The 21,386-nt window shown below is 47.2% G+C and overlaps 1 protein-coding gene across 1 annotated transcript; it reads left to right on the top strand.

The window, feature by feature from the left end:
• The first annotated feature begins 1,236 nt into the window (after positions 1-1,236).
• On the top strand, positions 1,237-10,634 carry LOC117013334 (CMRF35-like molecule 7). Its single transcript, XM_033090385.1, has 4 exons — positions 1,237-1,388; positions 7,355-7,678; positions 9,733-9,796; positions 10,493-10,634. The coding sequence occupies exons 1-4, from the start codon at positions 1,349-1,351 to the stop codon at positions 10,632-10,634; spliced, it is 570 nt and encodes a 189-aa protein (XP_032946276.1). The 5' UTR covers positions 1,237-1,348.
• The last annotated feature ends 10,752 nt before the right edge of the window (positions 10,635-21,386 follow it).

Below are 21,386 nucleotides of genomic sequence, written 5' to 3'. Positions count from 1 at the left end.
TCATGATTCATTCTTGGTGGGTTGTATGTTTCTAGGAATTTTTCCATTTCTTCTAGGTTATCCATTTTGTTGGCATATAATTGTTCTTAATAGTCTCTTATGATCCTCTGTATTTCTGTGATATCAGTTGTAATGTCTCCTCTTTCGTTTCTGACTTTATACATTTGACTCTTCTCCTTTTTTCTTAGTTGGTCTAGCTAGAGGTTTGTTGATTTTATCTTTTCAAAAGACCAGTTCTTAGTTTTGTTGATCTTTCCAATTGGTTTTCTGTCCCCTATTTCATTTATTTCTGTACTGATCTTTGTTATTTCCTTCCTTCTGTGAACTTTGGACTTAGTTTGTTTTTCTTTTTCTAGTTACTTGAGGTGTAAAATTAGATTGCTTATTTGATATTATTCTTTTTCTTAACATAGGCGTTTGTCACTATAAACTTCCCTCTTAGAGCTGCTTTGGCTGCACCCCATAAGTTTTGATATATTTCATTTCCATTTTCATTTGCTTTAATATATTTTTATTTCCCCTTCAGTTTCTTCTTTGACCATTGGTTGTTTAGGAGTGTTAATTTCCACAAAATTTTTAATTTTCCAGCTTGCCTCCTGTTAGTTATTTAGTTTCTTACCATTGTGGTTAGAAAAAAATATTTGGCATGAGTTTAAACTTCTTAAATTTGCTAAGACTTGTTTTGTGACCTAACATATGACCTACACTAGAGAATGTTCTGTGTGCACTTAGGAAGAATTATATTCTTCTGCTGTGGGATGGAATGTTCTGTGTGTGTCTGTTAGGTATATTGGATTTATCATATAGTCTGTCGGACGCCACAGCCTACTCTTTTGCACATGGCTGTCACACTTGAGTAAATGCATCTCGAAGTATGCCAAGCATGTGCACCTGCCACCTGAGTTGGTTGGGGAGGTGGGTATTCCCTGCTTGTGGCACCCATTATTGTAGTGGAGAGCCATTTCTGGAGTCGGTGCACAGACTGTCGTACACCTTGAACCCAAGACCTGATAGGCCAGAAGCCCCTCCTTGACCCTCCACAGAGACATCTCCCACGGCCCCTCCACACCCTACACAACCCCCTTGCTTCCTCTTTCCTACTACCCAATGGGGACTCTGATGCACTCTGCTACAGACTTACTCAGAAATGACAGTCTTCTTGCTCAATAGTTAAAAGGAGGAAATGCTAACTTTATAAAAGGAAGCGAATGAGTAAGTAACACAAAGGCAGTTTGCATAAGCAGAAAGTGCAAGCTTGGGATCAGTAGAGCTTCAAGTGTCCAGCTGGGATACAAGTGTGCTCTCCAGTTGTAGGTTAGGGGGTTTGAAGAGGAAGAGAAGAAGGACCATGTGGCTGCCTCCAGCTCTACTCCTTCTCAGCCTCCCAGGTGAGTGCCGCTGGGGCCTTGGGAACTTGGTACTACAGGTGCAGTGCAGGGGGCAGAGAGCATCCCTCCAAGGTACAAGAAGAGGTGTCACATCTGGGATAACTGAGAGGTGGCTTTGTTAATTCATTCAGCAAAAGCACACTGGATTCCCAGTTTGTGCTAGGTATGCATCAGGCCCTGAGGACATGAAGGAAAAAGAGATATAGGAGGGAAAAGAGAGAAAAATAGGACTGGTTTTTAAAAGGAGAACGCCACACGCTTCAGTGGGTGAGATATACAGATAAACAACAATCAGTGGCATGACACAATGAGGCGCTGATGGTCATGGAATCAGGGATGGAGCATGTCTGACTGGGGGGCTACAGAAAGCTTCAAAGAGGGCTGTTCATTTGATGAGCCTGGAGGAAAGGTAGCAGCCCTTCCAGCAGAGAAGAGAGAAGAGCATTCTGGGAGAGGAGGCTGCTTGACCAAGGTTGGAGGCCTGAGAAGTATGGTGTGTTCACCCAGAAGGGGCTCTCGGTGTGCAGGGTGAGTGCTGGCACATGAGGCTGGCACACGAAAGACAAGAGTAGCAAGGCCACAGACACCATGCTCAGGAACTGAGCCTTACACAGAGAACATTGCTCAGCAGCCCAGGTGGGAGATCGGAGGGACACCAGTAGGTCTTCTCCTTGTGGAAAACCACTGGAGACACGTAAGAGAACATTAGGAGACAGTCTGGCAGTTTGCACAATGTGTGCCGTATGTGTGGGTCACGCAGCCCTCTCTGGGGGTCTGGGCACTACCCATCTGGCACAAACCAATTGGTCCACAGAGGGACCGCAGGAAATGGCATAGTCATGGAGTTGGGAGACCTGAGTTCCAGGGTGTGGTGCATGACACAGGCCAGGTCCCTCACTGTTCAAAGACCTGGCTTCTGAACGGAAAGACCTAGATTCTGAACGGAAAGTTCCTGAAACCTTTTGTAGCTTTACCAATGCAGGACTCTGCTATTTAGGTCGGATATCAACAGATGAGGGCTGTGGGCATTCCCCGAATTATCACTGTCCTTGTTGATTGTACTGATGATGAAGAAGCCCCGTGATGATACCTGTAGACCTGCTCTGAGGGTGGTGGCTTCTCTGGGATGCTCATGTTCTTTAAGCAGGTCACCAAATGGCCCAAAATTCCCGGAGGACAGCAATCCAGAATGTCTGCCCTCTCTCTAGGCTCCATCTTTGCATTTGAGTTCAGAGACCCCATCTGCTCCCACTCTTAATGCCAACGTCCAGCTCCTCTGAAGGCCAAGGAGAAGGCCTTGAGTAAGCCTGGGCTCACACACACTCACACAACACACAGTGGAGTCCAACCCACACACCCACATGCAGCCACCCCTCTGTGCACATCTACATTCTCACACACTCCCACAGTCTCATTCTCATACTCATACACAGGGTCACACTCATATATACACCCAGGCACGTACTCACGCACAGGACACCGAGTGACACATACACTTGCACACACTTGCACTGTCACACACACTCATACACAGTCTCCCTCATAGGCACACTCCCACACAAACACTCTTCCCCCCAGACAAAGATGAAGCCCACCATGGCTGCTGATCTGTGGCTTGGGGAGGGTGGGGTGCTGTAGAGACAACACGGAGGAGTCCCTCCGCCTCCCTCCAACTCTGAGTTAACGGGAAGGGAGTGAACTTAGTCAAGGATGAAAGAAAAGCCAGCCCACCAAGTTTTCACCTACAGACTAACATTAGCTACTGAGGGCTTACTTCTGTGAAATGAAGAAGGAGAGAAAGTGGGTGGGTGATGTCAGGATGACCCGCCCCAGGGTAGGACGTTCTCTTATCTGCGTGGTTCCATGAGCCCACCAACAATCCTGAGAGGAAGGTAGGCCACCATCACAGAGTAGGTGCTGTGTAAATGTTTGCAAGTGGAAGAGCTGACCCTTGTTCTCCTAACAAGGAAAGTGATGCAGGAAAGGCCAGGGACACAGCCCTGCACCCCAGAAATGACCCTTCAGAGCTTGGGCTGGCATGGCTGCATGAGGACGTCAGCAGAGACTCCTTGCCCCATAAGTGCCAAAAAGAGGGACCCCAACCCCATTGCACACCCCACGCCCCACGGACGTCTGTGCTCTAGCTCTCCTGTGGCTGCCTTTGTCCCATTTGTGTGTCATTTGTCACTTGCTGTCAGCCCAGACCCAAAGCTCAACCATTTTCTCAATTTTGAGACAAGAATATTCACACGAGAATTTCACACACATGGCAATTTTTCCTGAAGGGTTGACATCTATGAGGAAGTCTAAATCTCAGATTCACCAAAAGGAAAAATTGAAATTCAAACAGCCTAATGCTTTTAAAACCCGTCAGCCCCTGTTCCCCAGGGTTCTGCTTCCTGCCGACTGCTGTCCTTTCCTTCTTTCCAGCTCTCCCCCTTCCTTCAAACAAACTTGAAAATTCACACGGGCCTAAGTAATAGTTCCATCCATCATAATATGTGTTTATAAAAACCTTCCACATATTTTCAAAAAATGAATCCAATCATGTTATGAGTGATTTCCTGTGAGATTAAATTACCAAAGCTGAGAGGGATGAAGCTTCTATTTCAAAGCAGAAACATCTCTTCTCTGCTCTTTGTGATTCAGCCTCTGTTTTCTACTGTAGCTATTTTATTTATTTTTAAGATAGAAAGTGACCCTATCTGCTGACTCCTGCATTTGTTTTTAATTTACCGGTTCGTCAGTTGCTGTCTCCTAATTGACTCTAATTTTAGTTTAAAAAAATGGTTTTATAGTTTTATCAGTTAATGATATTGTAAACATTTTAATATAATAGAAATGTATAATCTAGACAGTGAAATTTCCCCCAGAAAACCCAGTCTCAGCTCTAACTACTGTTTAAAGTTTAGAAAACATACTTTGAGGTTTTTCCCTGCTCATGAGAAATAAAAACCACAGAAATGGAGTCATATCCACTCTGTTAAGCAATGTTTTTTAACCTAATGATAATATATCTGGGACATTTCCCCATCATTATCTTGCGGTGCCGTTTTCTTTTCAACCGTGTTATGGATGGATCGTAATTTATTAGCCCAACCTCCCATTCACTGCATTTGAGTCTGTTTCCAGCTTTTACTATTACATTAGTACTGAATTAGCATCCGTATACTCGTCCTGCTATGGAAATCATAGTTCATCCTAGAATCAAAACGATTATGTCCAAGATCATGCTGACCAGCTTCCTTTTCCAAAACAGTCATAAACTTGATTGGTACCTACTAAGTCCAGAGATTGTGCAGGACATGATGGGGGCAGGGGTGGGAAGAGGGAAGAAAAAGAAACAGGAGGTTGCTGCACTTCAGGACGGCGCAGCCTAGCAGGGGAGACTGAGGTAGAGACTGCTAAGGATAACGAAATACCAGGGTGGCAATCCGGTTCCTAAAAAGGGCCGTGGGAGCAACAGAGGAAGCAGCTCTTGTTGGGAAGGGAAATAAGACTTTGCAAAGAAGGCAGAACCTTGAATGGGACGTCAGGGTGACCAGTAGATGGGAGGGATTAGAGAAAGAGTTTCCAGGGGAGAGAAGGAAATGTGAGCAATGAAGCAACCGCCTGGAAGGACACATCAGAAGCAGGGGACGAGAAAAGTGGGGGTGGGTCATAGGGCCGAGTGGGAGGCAGGAAGTGGCTCTGGACTTGGATGTAGATTATAGAAAGATCTGAATGCCAAACGAAATCATTTGACATTGTTCCAAGGCAGTGGGCAGTGGCTGCAGGAGAGGTCCCAAACGATGTTTAAGTGCTCACCGCAATTGCACATAAGGACGAGGGAGGGACAACTTCAGGGCCAACCTCCAGCAGCCATACGCAGAGGAGAGTGAGGAGGGCTGCAGCAGGAGCTGGGGAGACCTCCCCAGATGCTACTGCCACGATCCAGGCGCCAGATGTGCTCCTGAGCTGCTCACAGGCTGTCGCTGATGACATGACCCCGTGACTGAGGTTTGACTCGTTTCCCAGTCTAATAACAACCTGTGAGCTGGAAAGCAGTTTCGCCATTTTACACATAAAGAGGTGAGATTCTGAGAGGTTAAGTACACTCTCCAAGGTTTCCCAACCAGTTTGTGGTTAACGTGTCTCTCTGTGTCCAAAACCCATTCTCTTTCTGCCATGTCATACGGTCCTTGTGGACTGAGACAGCAGAGAAGGAAGAAAGAAGAAGATCATTTTGAGAGCATTTTTGAGGTAGGGTTGACGACACTGGTTACCAGCGAGTTGTGGAGGGAAGAGGGGACAGGATCGGTGAAGAGGTCAAGCTCTCCAGGGAGGTGTGCTGGTGTAATCGTTGGTGAAAGAGCGCAAAGTCAGTTCTGCTGATGGAATACTACATTACTTGCTGATACAGGTGTATTTTCTCACAATTCTGAAGTTGAGAAGGCCAAATGGTCTCACTCGCTAAAATCAAGTGTAAGAAGGTTGCATTCCTCCCAGAGGCCCTAGGGAAGAATGTCTTCTCCACTTTCCAGCTTATAGAGGCTGCCCTCGTCCTTGGTTCAAGACCCCTTTCTCCATCTTCAAGTCTCCCTCTGCCTCTGACATTATCTCTCCTTCAACCTATAAGGACCCTTGTGATGGCCCTGGGCCACCTGGGTAACCCAGGATAATGTCCCAGTCTTAAGGTTCTTAATTTAATTCCATCTGCAAAGCCCCTTTTGCCATGTAAAATGACATAGTCACTGTTCTGGGGATTAAGATGTCACCATCTGTGGGGGGGTGGGGCATTAATTCACCACCGCAAACGCAAACCTCCAGGAAACTCAAATAGCTTCAGGTAAAAGGTCTCAGGTGTGAGGAGGCAGCACTACAAGAACACATCCCACTGCCCACCCCCTAGCCTGGTCCTGAAGGCTCAGGGACTGTGAGAGGCTCAAGAGGGGCTTTGGCTGTGCTTCTCTGCTTCTCTGAGCTGATTCATTTCCGGTACTCAAGGCAAGTGGTCATCGCCATGGACAGGGAACGTATCTGCCCACAGTCCGTTTAACCCGAGTTGGTCCACAGAACAGCCGAATTCCCATGCAACTTAGACGTATCTCTAACCTGTTGCACTTCCGTCAGGCCTTTGCTACTCTGTCCACGTGGACCCCCCACTAGAGGGAGGAAAGACTGAAGATGAGTAAGGTCAGGGCCGAAGAGGCGGTGCACTGAGTTCTGTAACTATTGCATTTGGGGCGGAGAGGTCCACTGTGTACGTACAGATGGTAGGCTGGAGGGAAAGGGGGAATTTGGGCCACAACTATGGGTTTGGAAGCATCAGCATATCGGCAACACCTGAGTCCATGGAACTGGAGGTTCGTTCCATGGGGACAGAATGGAACGAGACACGATGAAGGCTGGAGAGGGAGACCAGGACCCCCGCGGTGTCTCGGAGCTGCTCACACTGGTTCACAAGAACCAAGGCCAAACCGCTCTTCCCAAGTCTGTGTCCTGGGCGTCATACTGATGACCTGAAATCAGCCACTGTGGAAATTGGAAAATGCTACAAACTGGAGATTCTCCACCTCACCCCGCCCCCGAGCGCTGGTTGTTAAATATTTATCTACACACCCCTGGTTACACTAAGATTGAAAGAGAGAGGAAAAGGAACCAGTAGGGGCCTCTGGGACAGTGCAGTCAGAGACGGAGGTGATCAGATGAGAACAGCATTGAGGGGACAGTTAGGAAAGTGTCAGAAGCTCAGAGTGTCACATGCTGTGTGTGAGCATGTCTGGGGAGATGGAGACCAAGGACGCCAGAGCATTGTCGCTGAGGGAGCGAATGGGGAAGGTGGACAGAGGAGAAGGTGGATGTGAGCTGTCAGCTCAGGGGTGGCCGGGACATCCGTCTGGGTCCTTCTGAGCCCAGGGGGCTCCCAGGTCAGGATTGGCTCAGGGGCGGGGGCAGCATCTATATCTTGGGGCTCTGTTTTCCAGGCTGTTTCTCCATCCGGGGCCCAGCGTCCGTGAGAGGCCGAGAGCAGGGCTCACTGACCGTGCAGTGTCGCTATGACCCCAAATGGGAGACCTACGTGAAGTGGTGGTGTAAAGCTGCTGTTTGGGGTTCCTGCCAGATTCTAGTTAAAACCACTGAATCAGAGTGGAAGAAGGACCGTGTGTCCATCAGGGACAATCACACAAGCCACATATTCACCGTGACCATGAAGGAGCTCAGGCGAGATGATGCAGACACTTACTGGTGTGGGATTGAGAGAAGTGGAATTGACCTTGCAGTCCAAGTTGTAGTGATCATCGATCCAGGTAAGAGGATGTGGACGTGTCTCTTCATGGTCTGCTCTGTCCTAGTCTCTAGGGTCCCTCTGTAGTGACTTAACTTGGCGAGATGACCAAGACATCTACTGGTGTGGGATTCAAAAGGAAGCAACTGACCTTGGGGTATCAATTAAAGTGAATATTGACCCAGGTAAGAACTTTCTCGTCTATACGATGAGGCCCTGACACTCAGGACTAAAAGAGTGAGGGCTCCTGCAACCGTCCTCCGAGGGCAGAAGGGAGATGAGTGAGTTGCTGAGAATCACTGTGTGAGAGAGCGAGCGAGAGACAGACCGATGGATGGGGAGGGAAGTGAAAGACACTGAGGCCGAGTAGCAGCCCTGTCCTGTCCCCATCTCAGTGCCCGAGGTCTCCCCGAAGTATCCGGCTGCCACATGGCAGGAATGGCAGGATGTGGGGTGGGGGTGTGGCTGTGGTCACGGCTTCCGCGACCATGGCTCAGCCCAGTTGTCCCAGGACTGGACAGCCCTGGCAGCCCCCCATTCTCTTATAGGAGCCCCAGTGGGCCTTGGACGCCTGCAGAGGGTCCCAGGACATCACTCTAAGAAGTGGTCAGTCTCTGTCAGTCACTCCCTGGTTCTGTCCTTACATGGGGGAGGTGTGACACCTGGAACAGCCCAGAGGGACTCCACACTGAACCCTAGGAACTTGGCCAACCCAGAGTGGCTCTGGGCTTTTACAGTGCTCTCCTCTCTGGGTCCCCAGCTGCCCTCCTCTCCTGTGTCTGGCAGCATAAGAATAAGCCAGGAGTGAGAGGGATCCAGGGATGAGCTCAGGCAACAGTGGGCACTTTAAGAGAAAGGAAGGTTTCACCATTATGTCAATATCAGGGACCCTCTGGCTGCTCTGGAATCTCCTCGGGGTCTGAAGCCATCAAAGGGTTCGGGGCTCTTCCTGGCAGCACAGCCTGCTGCTGAGGCTAGTGACCGAGAAACAGCCCCTCTCTACTGCCCAGCTCAGGTAATTCCTGTCACCCCTCAGCCCAAGGTCCACTCAATAGATGCACAATAGATGGTGACATGCAAATAGAGAACGTTGACCTTAGAACCCTGTATTGTCAGGGTTGGAAGCAGAGAGACGGGGCTGCCACTGGGTGGAGTGGTGTCCATGGCTGCTCAGTAGCGGAAGCTGAGATCTTCAGGGACAGAAAAGGGATTGATTAAGGCACGTGAGCCGGGACCAAGACAGGCTAAAGTGTGCCCCGTGGGGAGCATTAGGGAGAAAGGCAAAGTTTAAGGGTCTTGGGCGCTGAGCCCAGGGAGGGGCCGTCTGTGAAGGTGACCAGGGACCTCCAGAGGAGCTGTTATGACAGCAGTGACCTGGAGCTCAGCTAGGAGCCACCCAGCATGACCAAAGATGGGACCTTGCAGAGCAGAGTTTGCCAGGCCTGGGCCTCAGATACCAGGCAGATCACCGCCACTTGGGGCAAAGTGGGTCTCAGGAATCCGTGACCAAGCTGCTCACCATAAATGATGTCATAGTTTTTCATATAGATGCTTCATTCCTCAAAGTCACTGTTCACTATTTAACCAGATGGGCCCTCTTCTTCACAAGCCTTCAGGAATCGTCCTCACTCTCTCCACCCCAGTAACTAGAGGCCCCCTTTCCAGAACCATCTGTCCCTAAGCCATGCTCAGGCCTCGCTTGAGCAAAAGGACCGGGGATTCCCCACTCCCTCCCCTGCCATGACCCAACCAACAGTCCCACTTACAGGAAGAAGTGGAGAGAAACTGAAAGTTTGATCTCTGTCCCCAGAATAAACTACAGTGCCTACTCCTATTTAATTTTTATGTCTTCTTGCCACACCTGAAAATGATAGAAACCATGGCTGTGTGCTGTGGTTCAGATGATGCAATAGAAAGGGGAGAAGCCCGAGGGAGTGACCCAAAGAGGCGAAGCCTCCTAATCCAGGGGAGAGGCGGGCGTCTCGTGGTGAGGCCGTGACAGTGTGCGCCAAGCACCAACCCCCCATTTGTGCCATCTTTGCCTGTCTCTAGAGGGAACAGTCGTGACCAGCTCAGAGAACCTGCTGTCTAGGACAATTGCCAACAGCCACGGAGGGTTTTCTTCTGGCTCCAACGTCAGGTGAGTGGCTACGGTCCTTTCTCCTGCCCCTACCTGCGGCCTCTCCCATGAAGCCCTGAGCCTGGGAACCCCTGTGCTGCTGGGAGGTCACCTGATGCCAGAGCGAGTCACAGCCAGAGTCAGGCCCCGAACTCCTCTCCGTCTCACTCTGCCTCCCTCACTGCTCAGCCTCACCTCCCAGCACAGCCTTCACCAGAAAACCGCTCTGCAGAGCACTCCTCGCTGAGCAGTATCACCCTGCTCAATTGTCAACAACAAAGCACTGGCGACCTGGTGGGTGCCAAGGGGAGATGAGACACAAATCTCCACAATGCAAAGCGTCAGGTGCCACAGAGCAAGAGGGTGGTTTAGCAACCTGGCGTTGGCATGAGTGGAGCAGGGAGGACACTGAGGCAGCCGACAGCCTGTCCTGGGTGACCTGCAGGCCCGTCTACTGGGCTGAGGTGCACTTCGGGCAAATGGGGGTTCTCAGAGGAAGGTGGGCCCAGTACCAAGCAACACCAAAAGCTGAGGTTACCTCTGAGGAGCCCTCAGGGTTGAGCCATTGAGGAGGTTTCTGGGGGTCTTCAGAGTGGGGCTGCCAGCCCCAGGGTCATAGGCTTGGCTGGGCTGGCTAATGACACATAGTGTCAGGGCACTGGGAGCGACGGTGCCTGGAGGGGCCGAGGGCCCTGACCTCTCTGCCATCTCTCACAGGACCCACTACGTCCTTCTGGTATTTGTAAAGGTGCCTGTATTACTCATCTTGGTTGGTGCCATCCTCTGGTTGAAGGGCCTTCGGGGGTCCCCAAGGAGCAATGGGAACAGCCTGTCTAAACACACTTGTCCTCTGACCTGACCTCAGACTCAGTCCCTTAGACAGACGGATGAGAAGTCCCTTCTGAACTTGGACCCCATTTCCAGATTAGACATGTGAAAGAACTGTGAAAGGGACATTTCCGCAGCCTCAGGATGCAATGGCTGAGGCTGGGAGCCCCATGCTTTGCACAGCTCAGGGACACGGCTCAGGCCCCTCCTGAGGTGTCACCACTGCCTGGAGTGCCAGCACCTTGTTCCCACTCCTTCAAGTAGAAACAGCTACCCCACCCCACTATGGGTCAGGAGCTATTGGGATAGAGCCCAAATTCAGACAGTTGTGTCCCCAGCTCAGAGCTGGGGAGCAAAGCACAGAGAGAAGCAGCAGGAATGTGAGAGAAAGAGACAGATATGGAGCCCTGACGAGCTCCTGGTATCTATCATTCCCGAGACCAGCTCCACACCCTCTGTGCCTGAGCTTCTGATACATGTATAAGTTTTTTTTTTTTTGTATATAAATGACATTATTTTTTTAAAAATTTATTGGGGTGACAATTGTTAGTAAAATTACATAGATTTCAGGTGTGCAATTCTGTATGACATCATCTATAAATTACATTGTGTGTTCACCACCCTGAGTCAGTTCTCCTTCCATCACCATATATTTGATCCCCCTTACCCTCATCTAGTTTTTTTTTTTTAATCATTTATTCCTTATCCAGTCAGGTTGGGTTTTGATGGTTCTTGCCCACGAATACCCTGACTGAAGCAAGCATGTGCATATGTGCACACACACACACACACACACACACACACACACACACACACACCGCAAGATGGTGATACTTTGATGAGTTCCTGGTTCTGGGCCCTGAGAAGCTAGATGTCCTCTGTTCAGAGAGGACACTGCTCTGAGTACACTGGGCTGAAGAGGGACATCGAGCCTCCGGCCTTCCTCATTCTTCCTCCTCCTCCTCCCTCTCTCCCTTTTCCACCTCCATTCTTGCTCCCACCTCTCAGGGGCTGGGGCTTCCTGGGTGCCATATTTGGAAGTCTGACTTGAGCTTCTCCTCTCAGCACAACTGCTCAGGTCTCCCATGGGGCTGCTGGGCCTCAGAAAATGCCTCAAGGTCAGTAAGAGTGGTCATAAAAACTGAGGAAAAAAACATCTTAAGGTGACGTCATCAAATGGCGGCGTGAGGGGAACCTCCGTAAATCTCTCCTGGAATTTACAACAAATCGAACAACTATAACTCCACAAAGGACTCCTTGCACAGCAGACAGGCAAGACGAAGAGGCCCACTACTGAATTCATCTAAAGGTGGGCGAATCGCGCGAATAGAGGAGTTGGGAAGGGAGAAGTGCGGAGATGGAGCCGCGCAAGAGCAGTACGCAGACCTAGCTCAGTGCTCCGAGCTCGCTGTATCCCAGGACTACTGCAGCTGCGGGAGAGGGAAGAACTCGGACTGCTAGGGCTCCCCTTATGGCCCACAGGTCTGAGGGGGCAGCATATAATAGGCTGAACCCAACGCTCACGGCAGAGACCTCGGAGCAAAGACTGAGGGAAGAAGGCTGAAAACGGTGGTTTAAGCCCTCACTGCCGAGCAGAGAATGGAGCCTTAGGCACTGAGACTAGCCGCTCCCTCCGTACCCTCCCAGAACTCTCCCTGCCCCCACCTGCCTTGTGCTAGAAGCGGACCAGTAGCAGTGTCAGATCAAAAGAACAGAATATTCGCTGTTCTGAGAACTGTGGACTGCAGACACAGATTCGCACCCCAACTAGTTCCGGCAAAGGGAAGGGGGCTGTGGAAGCAGGACCGGCTGTGGTGGTGGTCTCTGCCATTGCTGAGGGCCACCTCTCCCAACTCACCCGACTCCTGGCCCCACCTATCTGGGCGGATCCCTGCAGGAGTAAACAGAACTGCTGAAACACACGGGCTCTGAATCTGGTGCAGGAAGAGCCTTGGAACTTCAAAAGCTCTCCATATCCCCCCATGGAGCCGGCACCATAAGACCCAGGTGAACTGTTTACAGAGGAGCAGCCTGCCTTCCAGGGATCCCCCGATTGTGTGAGAAGCTGGAATAGTGCAGAGAAAACATAACACTACAGTGTGAGAGAGAATAAAAGGCTGCAGTCAGAGAGAAAATAGAACATTCTACCAACACCTACTGGAAAACAAAAGAAAGACCTATTTCTATCAACCTGTGGCAGGACCAACTCCTGCAGATGTCTAGGAAGAAAAATAATAAATCATTAATTGGCATGAGTAACCAACGTAACAAGACAGCTCAGATAGAAAATGAAAAGTCTCCGGAAAATGAACTTAAAGATATGGAAATATGTGACTTAAATGACAGAGAATTCAAGATTGCAGTTCTGAAAAAAACTCAGTGAGATGCAAGAAAACACAGACAGGCAGTTTAAGGAACTCAGAAACACAATCAAAGAAAAAAATGAACATTTTACCAAAGAGATTGAAATTTTTAAAAAGAACCAAATAGAATTTCTGGAGATTAAGAACTCAATAGAAGAAATGAAGAATGAAACAGCCAGCTTAGGTAGTAGAGTTGACCAGATGGAGGAAAGAATCAGTGACATCGAAGATAGAAACCTGGAAATGACATGGATGGAAGAAGAAAGAGACTTGAGACTTAAAAGAAATGAAAGAACTCTACAAGAACTTTCTGACTCCGTCAGAAAGAGCAATATAAGAATAATGGCCATGCCAGAAAGAGAAGAAAGAGAGAAGGGAACAGAGAGTATATTCAAACAAATAGTCAATGAGAACTTCCCAAACTTGTGGAAAGAACTGGATCCTCAAATCCAAGAAGCAAATAGAACACCTAATTACCTCAACCCCAACAGGCCTTCTCCAAGCACATTGTATTGAAGCTGTCAAAAATCAACCACAAAGAAAGAATCCTCAAGGCAGCCAGGGAAAAGAAGATGGTAACCTACAAAGGAAAGTCCATTAGCATATCATCAGATTTTGCAGCAGAAACTCTACAAGCCAGGAGGGAGTGGAACCAAATATTCAAACTATTGAAAGAGAGAAATTATGAGCCAAGAATAATATACCCCACAAAGATATCCTTTAGACATGAAGGAGGAACAAAGACCTGTCCAGACATACAGAAGCTGAGGGAAATTTCTAACACATGACCTGCCCTACAAGAAATACTAAAGGAGGCTATTCGATCACCATCAACAGGGACAATTTGTGGTAACCAAAACATCAAAAGGGGGAGAGTAAAGGCCTGAACCAGAATATCTGAATGGAGAAAATAAGCATGCTGAAGAAAATGGAATACTCTAAATATCAAACTTTCTTTTACATGAACTTAATGGTAACCACTCAAAAAAAAAAATCCAGAACTGAAATATATCCTGTAAAAAGAAGAAGAAACAGAGGGAAAAATCATAGATTACCACCACACAGAAATAATAGACAACAACTAAAAGGCAAAGAAACAATGCAGACACAGTCTTACTACAAAACTAAAGACAGAATGATAGGAAATCCTCACAATTCAATAATTAGCCTAAATGTAAATGGACTGAACTCACCAATAAAAAGGAAGAGAGTAGAAGATTGGTTCAAAAAACTAAACCCAACCATATGCTGTGTCCAAGAGATACATCTCAGCTACAAGGACAAACACAGACTCAAAGTGAAAGGGTAGAAATTGACACTCCAAACAAATGGTATCCAGAGAAAATCAAGTGTAGCCATACTGATATCAGATGAAACAGATTTCAGGGTAAAAAAGGTAATAAGAGACAAAGATGGACATTTCATAATGGTAAAGGGGACTATACAACAAGAAGACATAACAGTCATCAATATTTATGCCTCCAATTAAGGAGCACTAAAATATACCAAGCAACTACTAGTAGAATTAAAGGGAGAAATTGACCAAAACAGAATTATACTAGAGGACCTAAATGCATCATGGACAGCTATGGATAGATCATCCAAAGAGAAAATAAATTAAAAAAATAGCAGCCCTAAATGACGCATTAGATGAAATGGACATAACTGATATTTATAGAGCACTTCATCCTAAAACATCAAACTATGCATTTTTTTTTTTAGTATACATGGAACATTCTCAAGGATAGACCATATATTGGGACATAAAACTAGCCTCAGCAAATTTAAGAAGATTGAAATCATACCAAACATATTCTCTGATCACAAGGCTTTGAAATTGGATATCAACTGCAAAAAGAAAGCAGGAAAACCACAAATACGTGGAGATTAAACAACATACTTTTAAAGAACGACCAGGTGAAAGAAGAAACAAGAGGAGAGATCAAAAGATACATAGAAACAAATAAGAATGAGAATACATCCTACCAAATTTTTGGGATGCAGCGAAAGCAGTTTTAAGAGGGAAATTTATATCATCACAGGCCTATCTCAAGAAACAAGAAAAATCCCAAATAAATAACCTCATGTTACACATTAAAGAACTAGAAAAAGAAGAACAAATGAAAACCAAGGTCAGAAGAAAGGAAATAATAATAATCAGAGCAGAACTAAATAAAATAGAGAACAAAAAGGCAATAGAAAAAATTAATGTGACAAAGAGCTGGTTCTTTGAAAAGATTAACAAAATTGACAAACCCCTGGCTAGACTCACTAAGATAAAAAGAGAAAAGACACTAATAAACAAAATCAGAAATGAAAGAGGGGAAGTTAATCACAGATGCCACAGAAATACAAAGGATCATCCAAGAACACTATGAAGGACTATATGCCACCAAATTCAATAACCTAGAAGAAATGGACAAGTTCTTAGAAACATATAGCCTTCTTGGGCTGAACCATGAAGAACTGGAAAATCTAAACAGACCCATCACCAGTAACGAAATTGAATCAGTCATCCAAAACCTTCCAGAAAGCAAAAGTCCAGGACCAGATGGCTTCAGTAGTGAATTCTACCAAACCTTCAAAGAGAATCTAATACCAATCCTGCTCAAACTCTTCCAAAAAATTGAAGAAGAGACAGTACTTCCTAACTCATTTTATGAGGCCAACATTACCCTGATACCAAAACCTGGTAAGGACAACACAAAACAAGAAAACTACCAACCAATATCTCTGATGACTACAGATGCAAAAATCCTAAACAAAATTCTAGCAAATCGCATGCAACAATGCATAAAAAGATTATTCGTCACGACCAAGTGGGGTTGATCCCAGGGGCACAAGGATGGTTCAGCATACGCAAATCCATCAATGTGATACATCACATAAACAAAATAAAGGACAAAAATCATATGATTATATCAATTGATACAGAAAAAGCATTTGACAAGATACAACATCCGTTTATGATTGAAACACTTTATAAAATAGGTATAGAAGGAAAACACCTTAACATAATAAAGGCCATATATGACAAACCCTCAGCTAATTTCATAATTAATGGTGAAAAACTGAAGCCCTTTGCTCTACGTTCAGGAACACGACAGGGCTGTCCCCTATCACCTCTGCTTTTCAACACAGTGTTGGAAGTCCTCAGCAGAGCAATCAGGCAAGAGAAAGAAATAAAAGGCATCCAAGTTGGGAATGAAGAAGTTAAATTGTCACTCTTTGCAGATGACATGATGCTATATATAGAAAACTCAAAAGACTCCACCAAAAAGCTATTAGAAATAATCCACGAATACGGTAAAGTTGCCGGCTACAAAATCAACGTACAAAAGTCCATTGCATTCCTATATACTAACCATGAAATCTCAGAAAAAGAAAAAAATTCCTTTTGCAGTTGCAGCAAAAAGAATAAAATACCTGGTAATAAACTTAATGAAGGATGTGAAAGACCTATATCCTGAAAACTGTAAGACATTTTCAAAAGAAACTGAAGAAGACACAAAGAAATGGAAAGACATTCCGAGCTCATGGAGTGGAAGAATCAACATAGTTAAAATGGCCATATTACCCAAAGCAATATACAAATTTAATGCAATCCCCTCTTAGCAAATTTCAAGTATACACTAATATTATTAAGTATGGTCACCACGATATACGTCAGATCCTCGATGCATTCATCTTCTAACTGAAAGTCTGTACCCTCTGTTCAGCGTCACCCATTTTCCCCATCCCCAAGCCCTTGGTTCTATGTGGAATGTTTCCCTTTGAACACCCGTGAGGGCATGCCCCCCCCCCGCCCTTTGTCCTAATACGTGGGCCCTGGTTCTCCACCTCAAGAGGCCACGGGAAGAAGTTTGTAGGGAGGATTGCACAGTCTGTCGCAAACAAGCATCCCCATCTCCACTCACTCCCTGCATCTAGCCCAGCCCCCCTCTGAGAGCTCCCCTGAGTGCTCAGAGATCGGGCAGGGCTGCCCTGTTCAAAACCTGAGCCCTGGTATGCATCGCACAAAGGCAAATCATCCGTGGCATCTCCAGGAGAGCTGGGGCTGGCCCCAGACTCATGCTGAAGGAGAAATTCAATCTGACGAAGCACATATTAATCATATTAATAAGACAAACCCCGGATATAGAAACACAATGCTGCCAATAGAGGAGCTAATGTTGCACTTTATTAAAAAAGATAAACTCCCAAGTTAGCACCGTACAGGCAGGACAGGTATGTGCCGTAGGAGAGCCATAGGCAAGATGCTTCGTGATGGAAAGCATTATGTCAGATTGGCTGGACTAGGAAAAGGTAATATTGGAGAATGATGAGGAGGGAAGGTAGGATTTCAGTGGCGTGGGGGTGGTGGGAGTAGCATTTAATTAATTTAATTATTTTTAAAAACACGTGATTAATAGTAGAGTAATAACTGATAGTAACAATAATTAATAGAGGTTCGTTAGTAGAGCTACGATGGGAGCTGACCACTCCTGCACCCTTAGATGTTGGATTGGGGGCACTGCACTCAGAATAAGGTTTTGCTCGTAACTCCCCATCTTGATGAGAGGAGCACAGTGTCAGGACTCTTTTTTTTACCATTATAGCTTTTATTCCATAGGTTATTGGGCCAATGGGAGGGTTCTGTCTGCTCTTAAGACTATGTGTCCTGGTGATACACTCACGGATCTGGGATGTGGCCACAGGGTGAGTCCACAGAGATGGAAGCTTGGGTAGAGATGCAATTTCCCTTGCTGAGACCCTTCTCTCATGTCCACGCCACATGTCAGTCAGAAAGCTTTGGGATTGTTTGGGGTAATTGGAGAACAGGAGCAGGAGGACGAGCAGAAGGGGAGGGGAGCCCACTGTCCCATCTGTGCCTTCTCAATTCTGTACCCAGGTCCTCTGAAGTCACCTGCAGGCTCAGCACTGCCCCAGCTCCAGAATCAGCCTTAGACAGGACGCAAACCAACAGCCCGAGAGGTCCTAGCTGGACTGTTAACACCCAAAACTATTCACTCAGCCAAGCCAGCTGGGCATGTGTGGGTCCCCAGAGTCTCCCCTCCTGCATACCTCAGTGCCCCCAAATCTCTGCATCCAGCATTCCTATGCCTCCTCCTTGGAGGATACAGTCTTTGAGGATCTGCCCTATTTCTCTTTCTGTGATTTTTCATATTGAAAACATCTTAGAAATCCAGACCTGAGCACAAGTCTATCACACTCAAGACCAAAGATCTTTTTTTCAAGGGGCTGGAGCTTTTCCTCCAGGTCCAGCCCCTGTCTGGAGGGAACTGGAGGAGTGCAATGTCAAAGCCGGATACTCAAGCACATGGGGATGAGGGAGGTGAGGGGATTAAAAAGCACAACAAAGCCACGGGGATATGAAAGACAGTATGGGGAATACAATCAGTAATGTTGTCAAGATTTTGGAGGGTGTCAGGTGGGCACTTGTCTTATTAGGGGGACCACTTCATGGACGGCGTAGATGCCTGACCACTGCGCAGTCCACAGAAGCATTTCTATTTCATGGGTAAGAAGGAAGGTAACAGCCAGAGCACGCTTGTGGCAGTTCTGCAAGCCACCAATAGATGGCACTAGTGACCATTTGCAAAGCTTTACTACTGACCCCTTGAAGGACTTGGAAATAATCCTTGTCTAGCAGGATTGCTTCTCAGCTGCTGGGTCCCTCCCGCCTGCTTCCAATATCCTGACTCTGACCAAGCATTGGAGCCAAACCCATCGTACCCTGCTGGCCTGTCCTCCAGGCTGAGTCCCATAGCCTGGCCCAGTCCCTCAGCCCCCGTCCTGCTCTCAGCCTGGGCTATCTGTCTCAGCAGGGATCACCTTGTCTGCCTTGGGGCCGACCTGATGTGTGCTCAGACCTTCAGGGGACCAGGGTCCAGAGCTCAGGGTACACGCAGGGCTCTGGAGCCCAGTGGGCAGTTCAGACTGGAGTAGACTGAGGCCCTAAAGTCTGGGCCCAGGGAGGGACTAGAGCCAGGCAGGGAGGATTAAGACACATCTGGCCCCGGTCCAAGCCCTCGGCTTTATGGAGAAGCAGCGCTCACTCGGGTCCTTTGGATTCCTTACGCCCCGGGAGAGGTAGAGAGACCCAGCGTTCGCAGGGAACATGGTCAGAGGCTTGGAACCTCGTGTGGCGACAGCGATTGATGCTTCTTCTTACCCATGAAAAAGGGAGCAGTTTTTGAAGGACTGAGTAGAATCAGTGGCGGGAAAGGTTGAGGAAGGGCAGCTGTGGGGATGGAAAACACTGAGACGGAGGGGCAGGGGCTGAGAGAGCGGGGAAGGAAGTGGGGAGGGCTGGGGGGGTCCGTGTGGCAGTGTCCTGGGAGAGTCTGCACTTGGGCCCTGGCCTAGCATCCCATGAACGGCCTCAAAATCAGTCTTTAAAATTATCTCTAAATTGAATTATCTATATGATAAGGTCCACGGGGCTGCGTTAACAGAAATGTTTATGCTACGTATTTATCGACGTGTTTTATTCCCACCAACCACCAGGAAGTGAAATTTTCAATGCAATAATCATAGTTTTTTATAGCCCAATTAATTCTACTTTATGACCGTTTGTATCAAATAGCTTATTTGTGAACTTGACACATTTAAAATATACCACAATTTTTAACCCAATTTTGACATCTCTCTTTTTTCAAGATGCTGAGATCTTAAAAAAATTAAAGTGGCCCTGGCCTCTCTGTAACTCAGGAGACCCTGAAGGCCAGAGAGGAACAAAGCAGATACTTCTGATTCCAGCCCAAGGAGAGACAATAACACTTGGCTTTCACTTTTTCTTTGCTTAATCATCTTGTATCTTGCCAAAGAGAGACCCGATTCACTCTGTGGATGGTTCCCATGCTATTTAATGCTCAGCTTGTTGATTTCTTAGGCTTTTCTACTCTGTTTCTCTATAGCAGCCCCTTGAAGCACAAATATTTTATCAAGTCTGGGAAACGGTGGTGGGAAGGTCACTGTGCGGGTGAGAGGAGGGCCGAGCTGGTGAGGTTTTGGGTCTCACTGTGTTGAGTCGTCACCTCAACATCCTGAGTGAGGCTTGAGAGTGGAAGCCGTCAATTCCCACGGGGTCAAGTGCATACGCCTGTCTGTCAGGTTCTCTAGAAAAACAGAAGCAATATACGCACACACGCATATTGCATGAGCCAGTTCCTTACAATTTATATATAGAACTTATAGAGGGATCATATCTAATTTATATATGCTGTATATATAAATTATAAGGAATTGGCTCACGCGGTTATGGAGGCTGAGCAGCACCACCCTCTACTGTCTGCAAACCGGAAACCCCAGAAAGCTGGTTGTGTAATTCAGTCCAGCTTTGAAGGTCTGAGAACCAGGAGTGCCAAGAGCAGGAAAAGATTGATGTCTTAGCTGAAGCAATCAGGCAGGAAGGGGTGAATTCCTCCTTCTCTGCCTGTCATTCTATTCAGGCCTTTAATGAATTGGAGGACACCAACCCACACCGTGGGGAGGGCAACCTACTCTACTGAGCCCACTGATTCAAAGGCGAATCTCATCCAGAGACATCCTCACAGACACACCCCCAAACAACGGTTCATCAGGGCCCCACTGCCAATCAAGCTGACTGACACATACAGTTGATCGGCACAGCATGTACTCAAATCTAAAGCCAACGGCATATTCCCAAATGCTGTTGCATTTGCTCTGTCCAGCTGTTAGATCTTCCAACTAATTAGCCCAGCCAGGAGCTGGCAGAAACTGTGTTTAGTTCAAGAAGTGTTTTCTGAAAACAAAGATGCAGTGGGGATGTAGAGAGAAGGGAGAGAAAGTGGTGAGTGAAGAGGACTTAGGAAACACTGACTTCCTGTCAAGTTTCTCAGTCTGGGTTACCATGTCACCAGCTGCCTAACATACCCTGTCATTCTGTTTCCTGGGTCTGAAGATTGCGTTTCGCCATTTTCCTGGCCATGGGCCACTCTCTGCCCTTCAGAGTCATGGTATGGCGGGAAGACACTTGGGTGTCATGCCAGAGAACTGTGGGTTCAGATCCCGCCACCATCACTTATAACAGGGGTGTCCAAACTGTTTTCAACGGTTTTCACCACGGGCCATATGCGGTAAAATACACACACAGCCGGGCCACTCACTCGAGGTGAAGTACGTATTGCCTCACCTGGTTTATTTAAGTAAACTAAATATAGTTTTGGAATTTGCTGCGGGCCAATTAAAAATGGATTGAGTGCCACAGTTGGCCCGCGGGCCGCAGTTTGGACACCCCTGACTTGTAATATCCTTATGGTCAGGTTGTTTACTCTCTGACCTGTAGGCGAGGTCGTTGGGAGGAGGAGAGATTAATATATATAAGCTTTTTACTACTTGAAAACAGACCATAAATAATAATCCCTCCCACCCCCCGCAAATCAAGCACACTTTCA

This window comes from Rhinolophus ferrumequinum, chromosome 21 (assembly GCF_004115265.2).
Source record: "Rhinolophus ferrumequinum isolate MPI-CBG mRhiFer1 chromosome 21, mRhiFer1_v1.p, whole genome shotgun sequence".
NCBI lineage: Eukaryota > Metazoa > Chordata > Mammalia > Chiroptera > Rhinolophidae > Rhinolophus > Rhinolophus ferrumequinum.
This window is presented reverse-complemented; position numbering and strand designations above follow the sequence as displayed.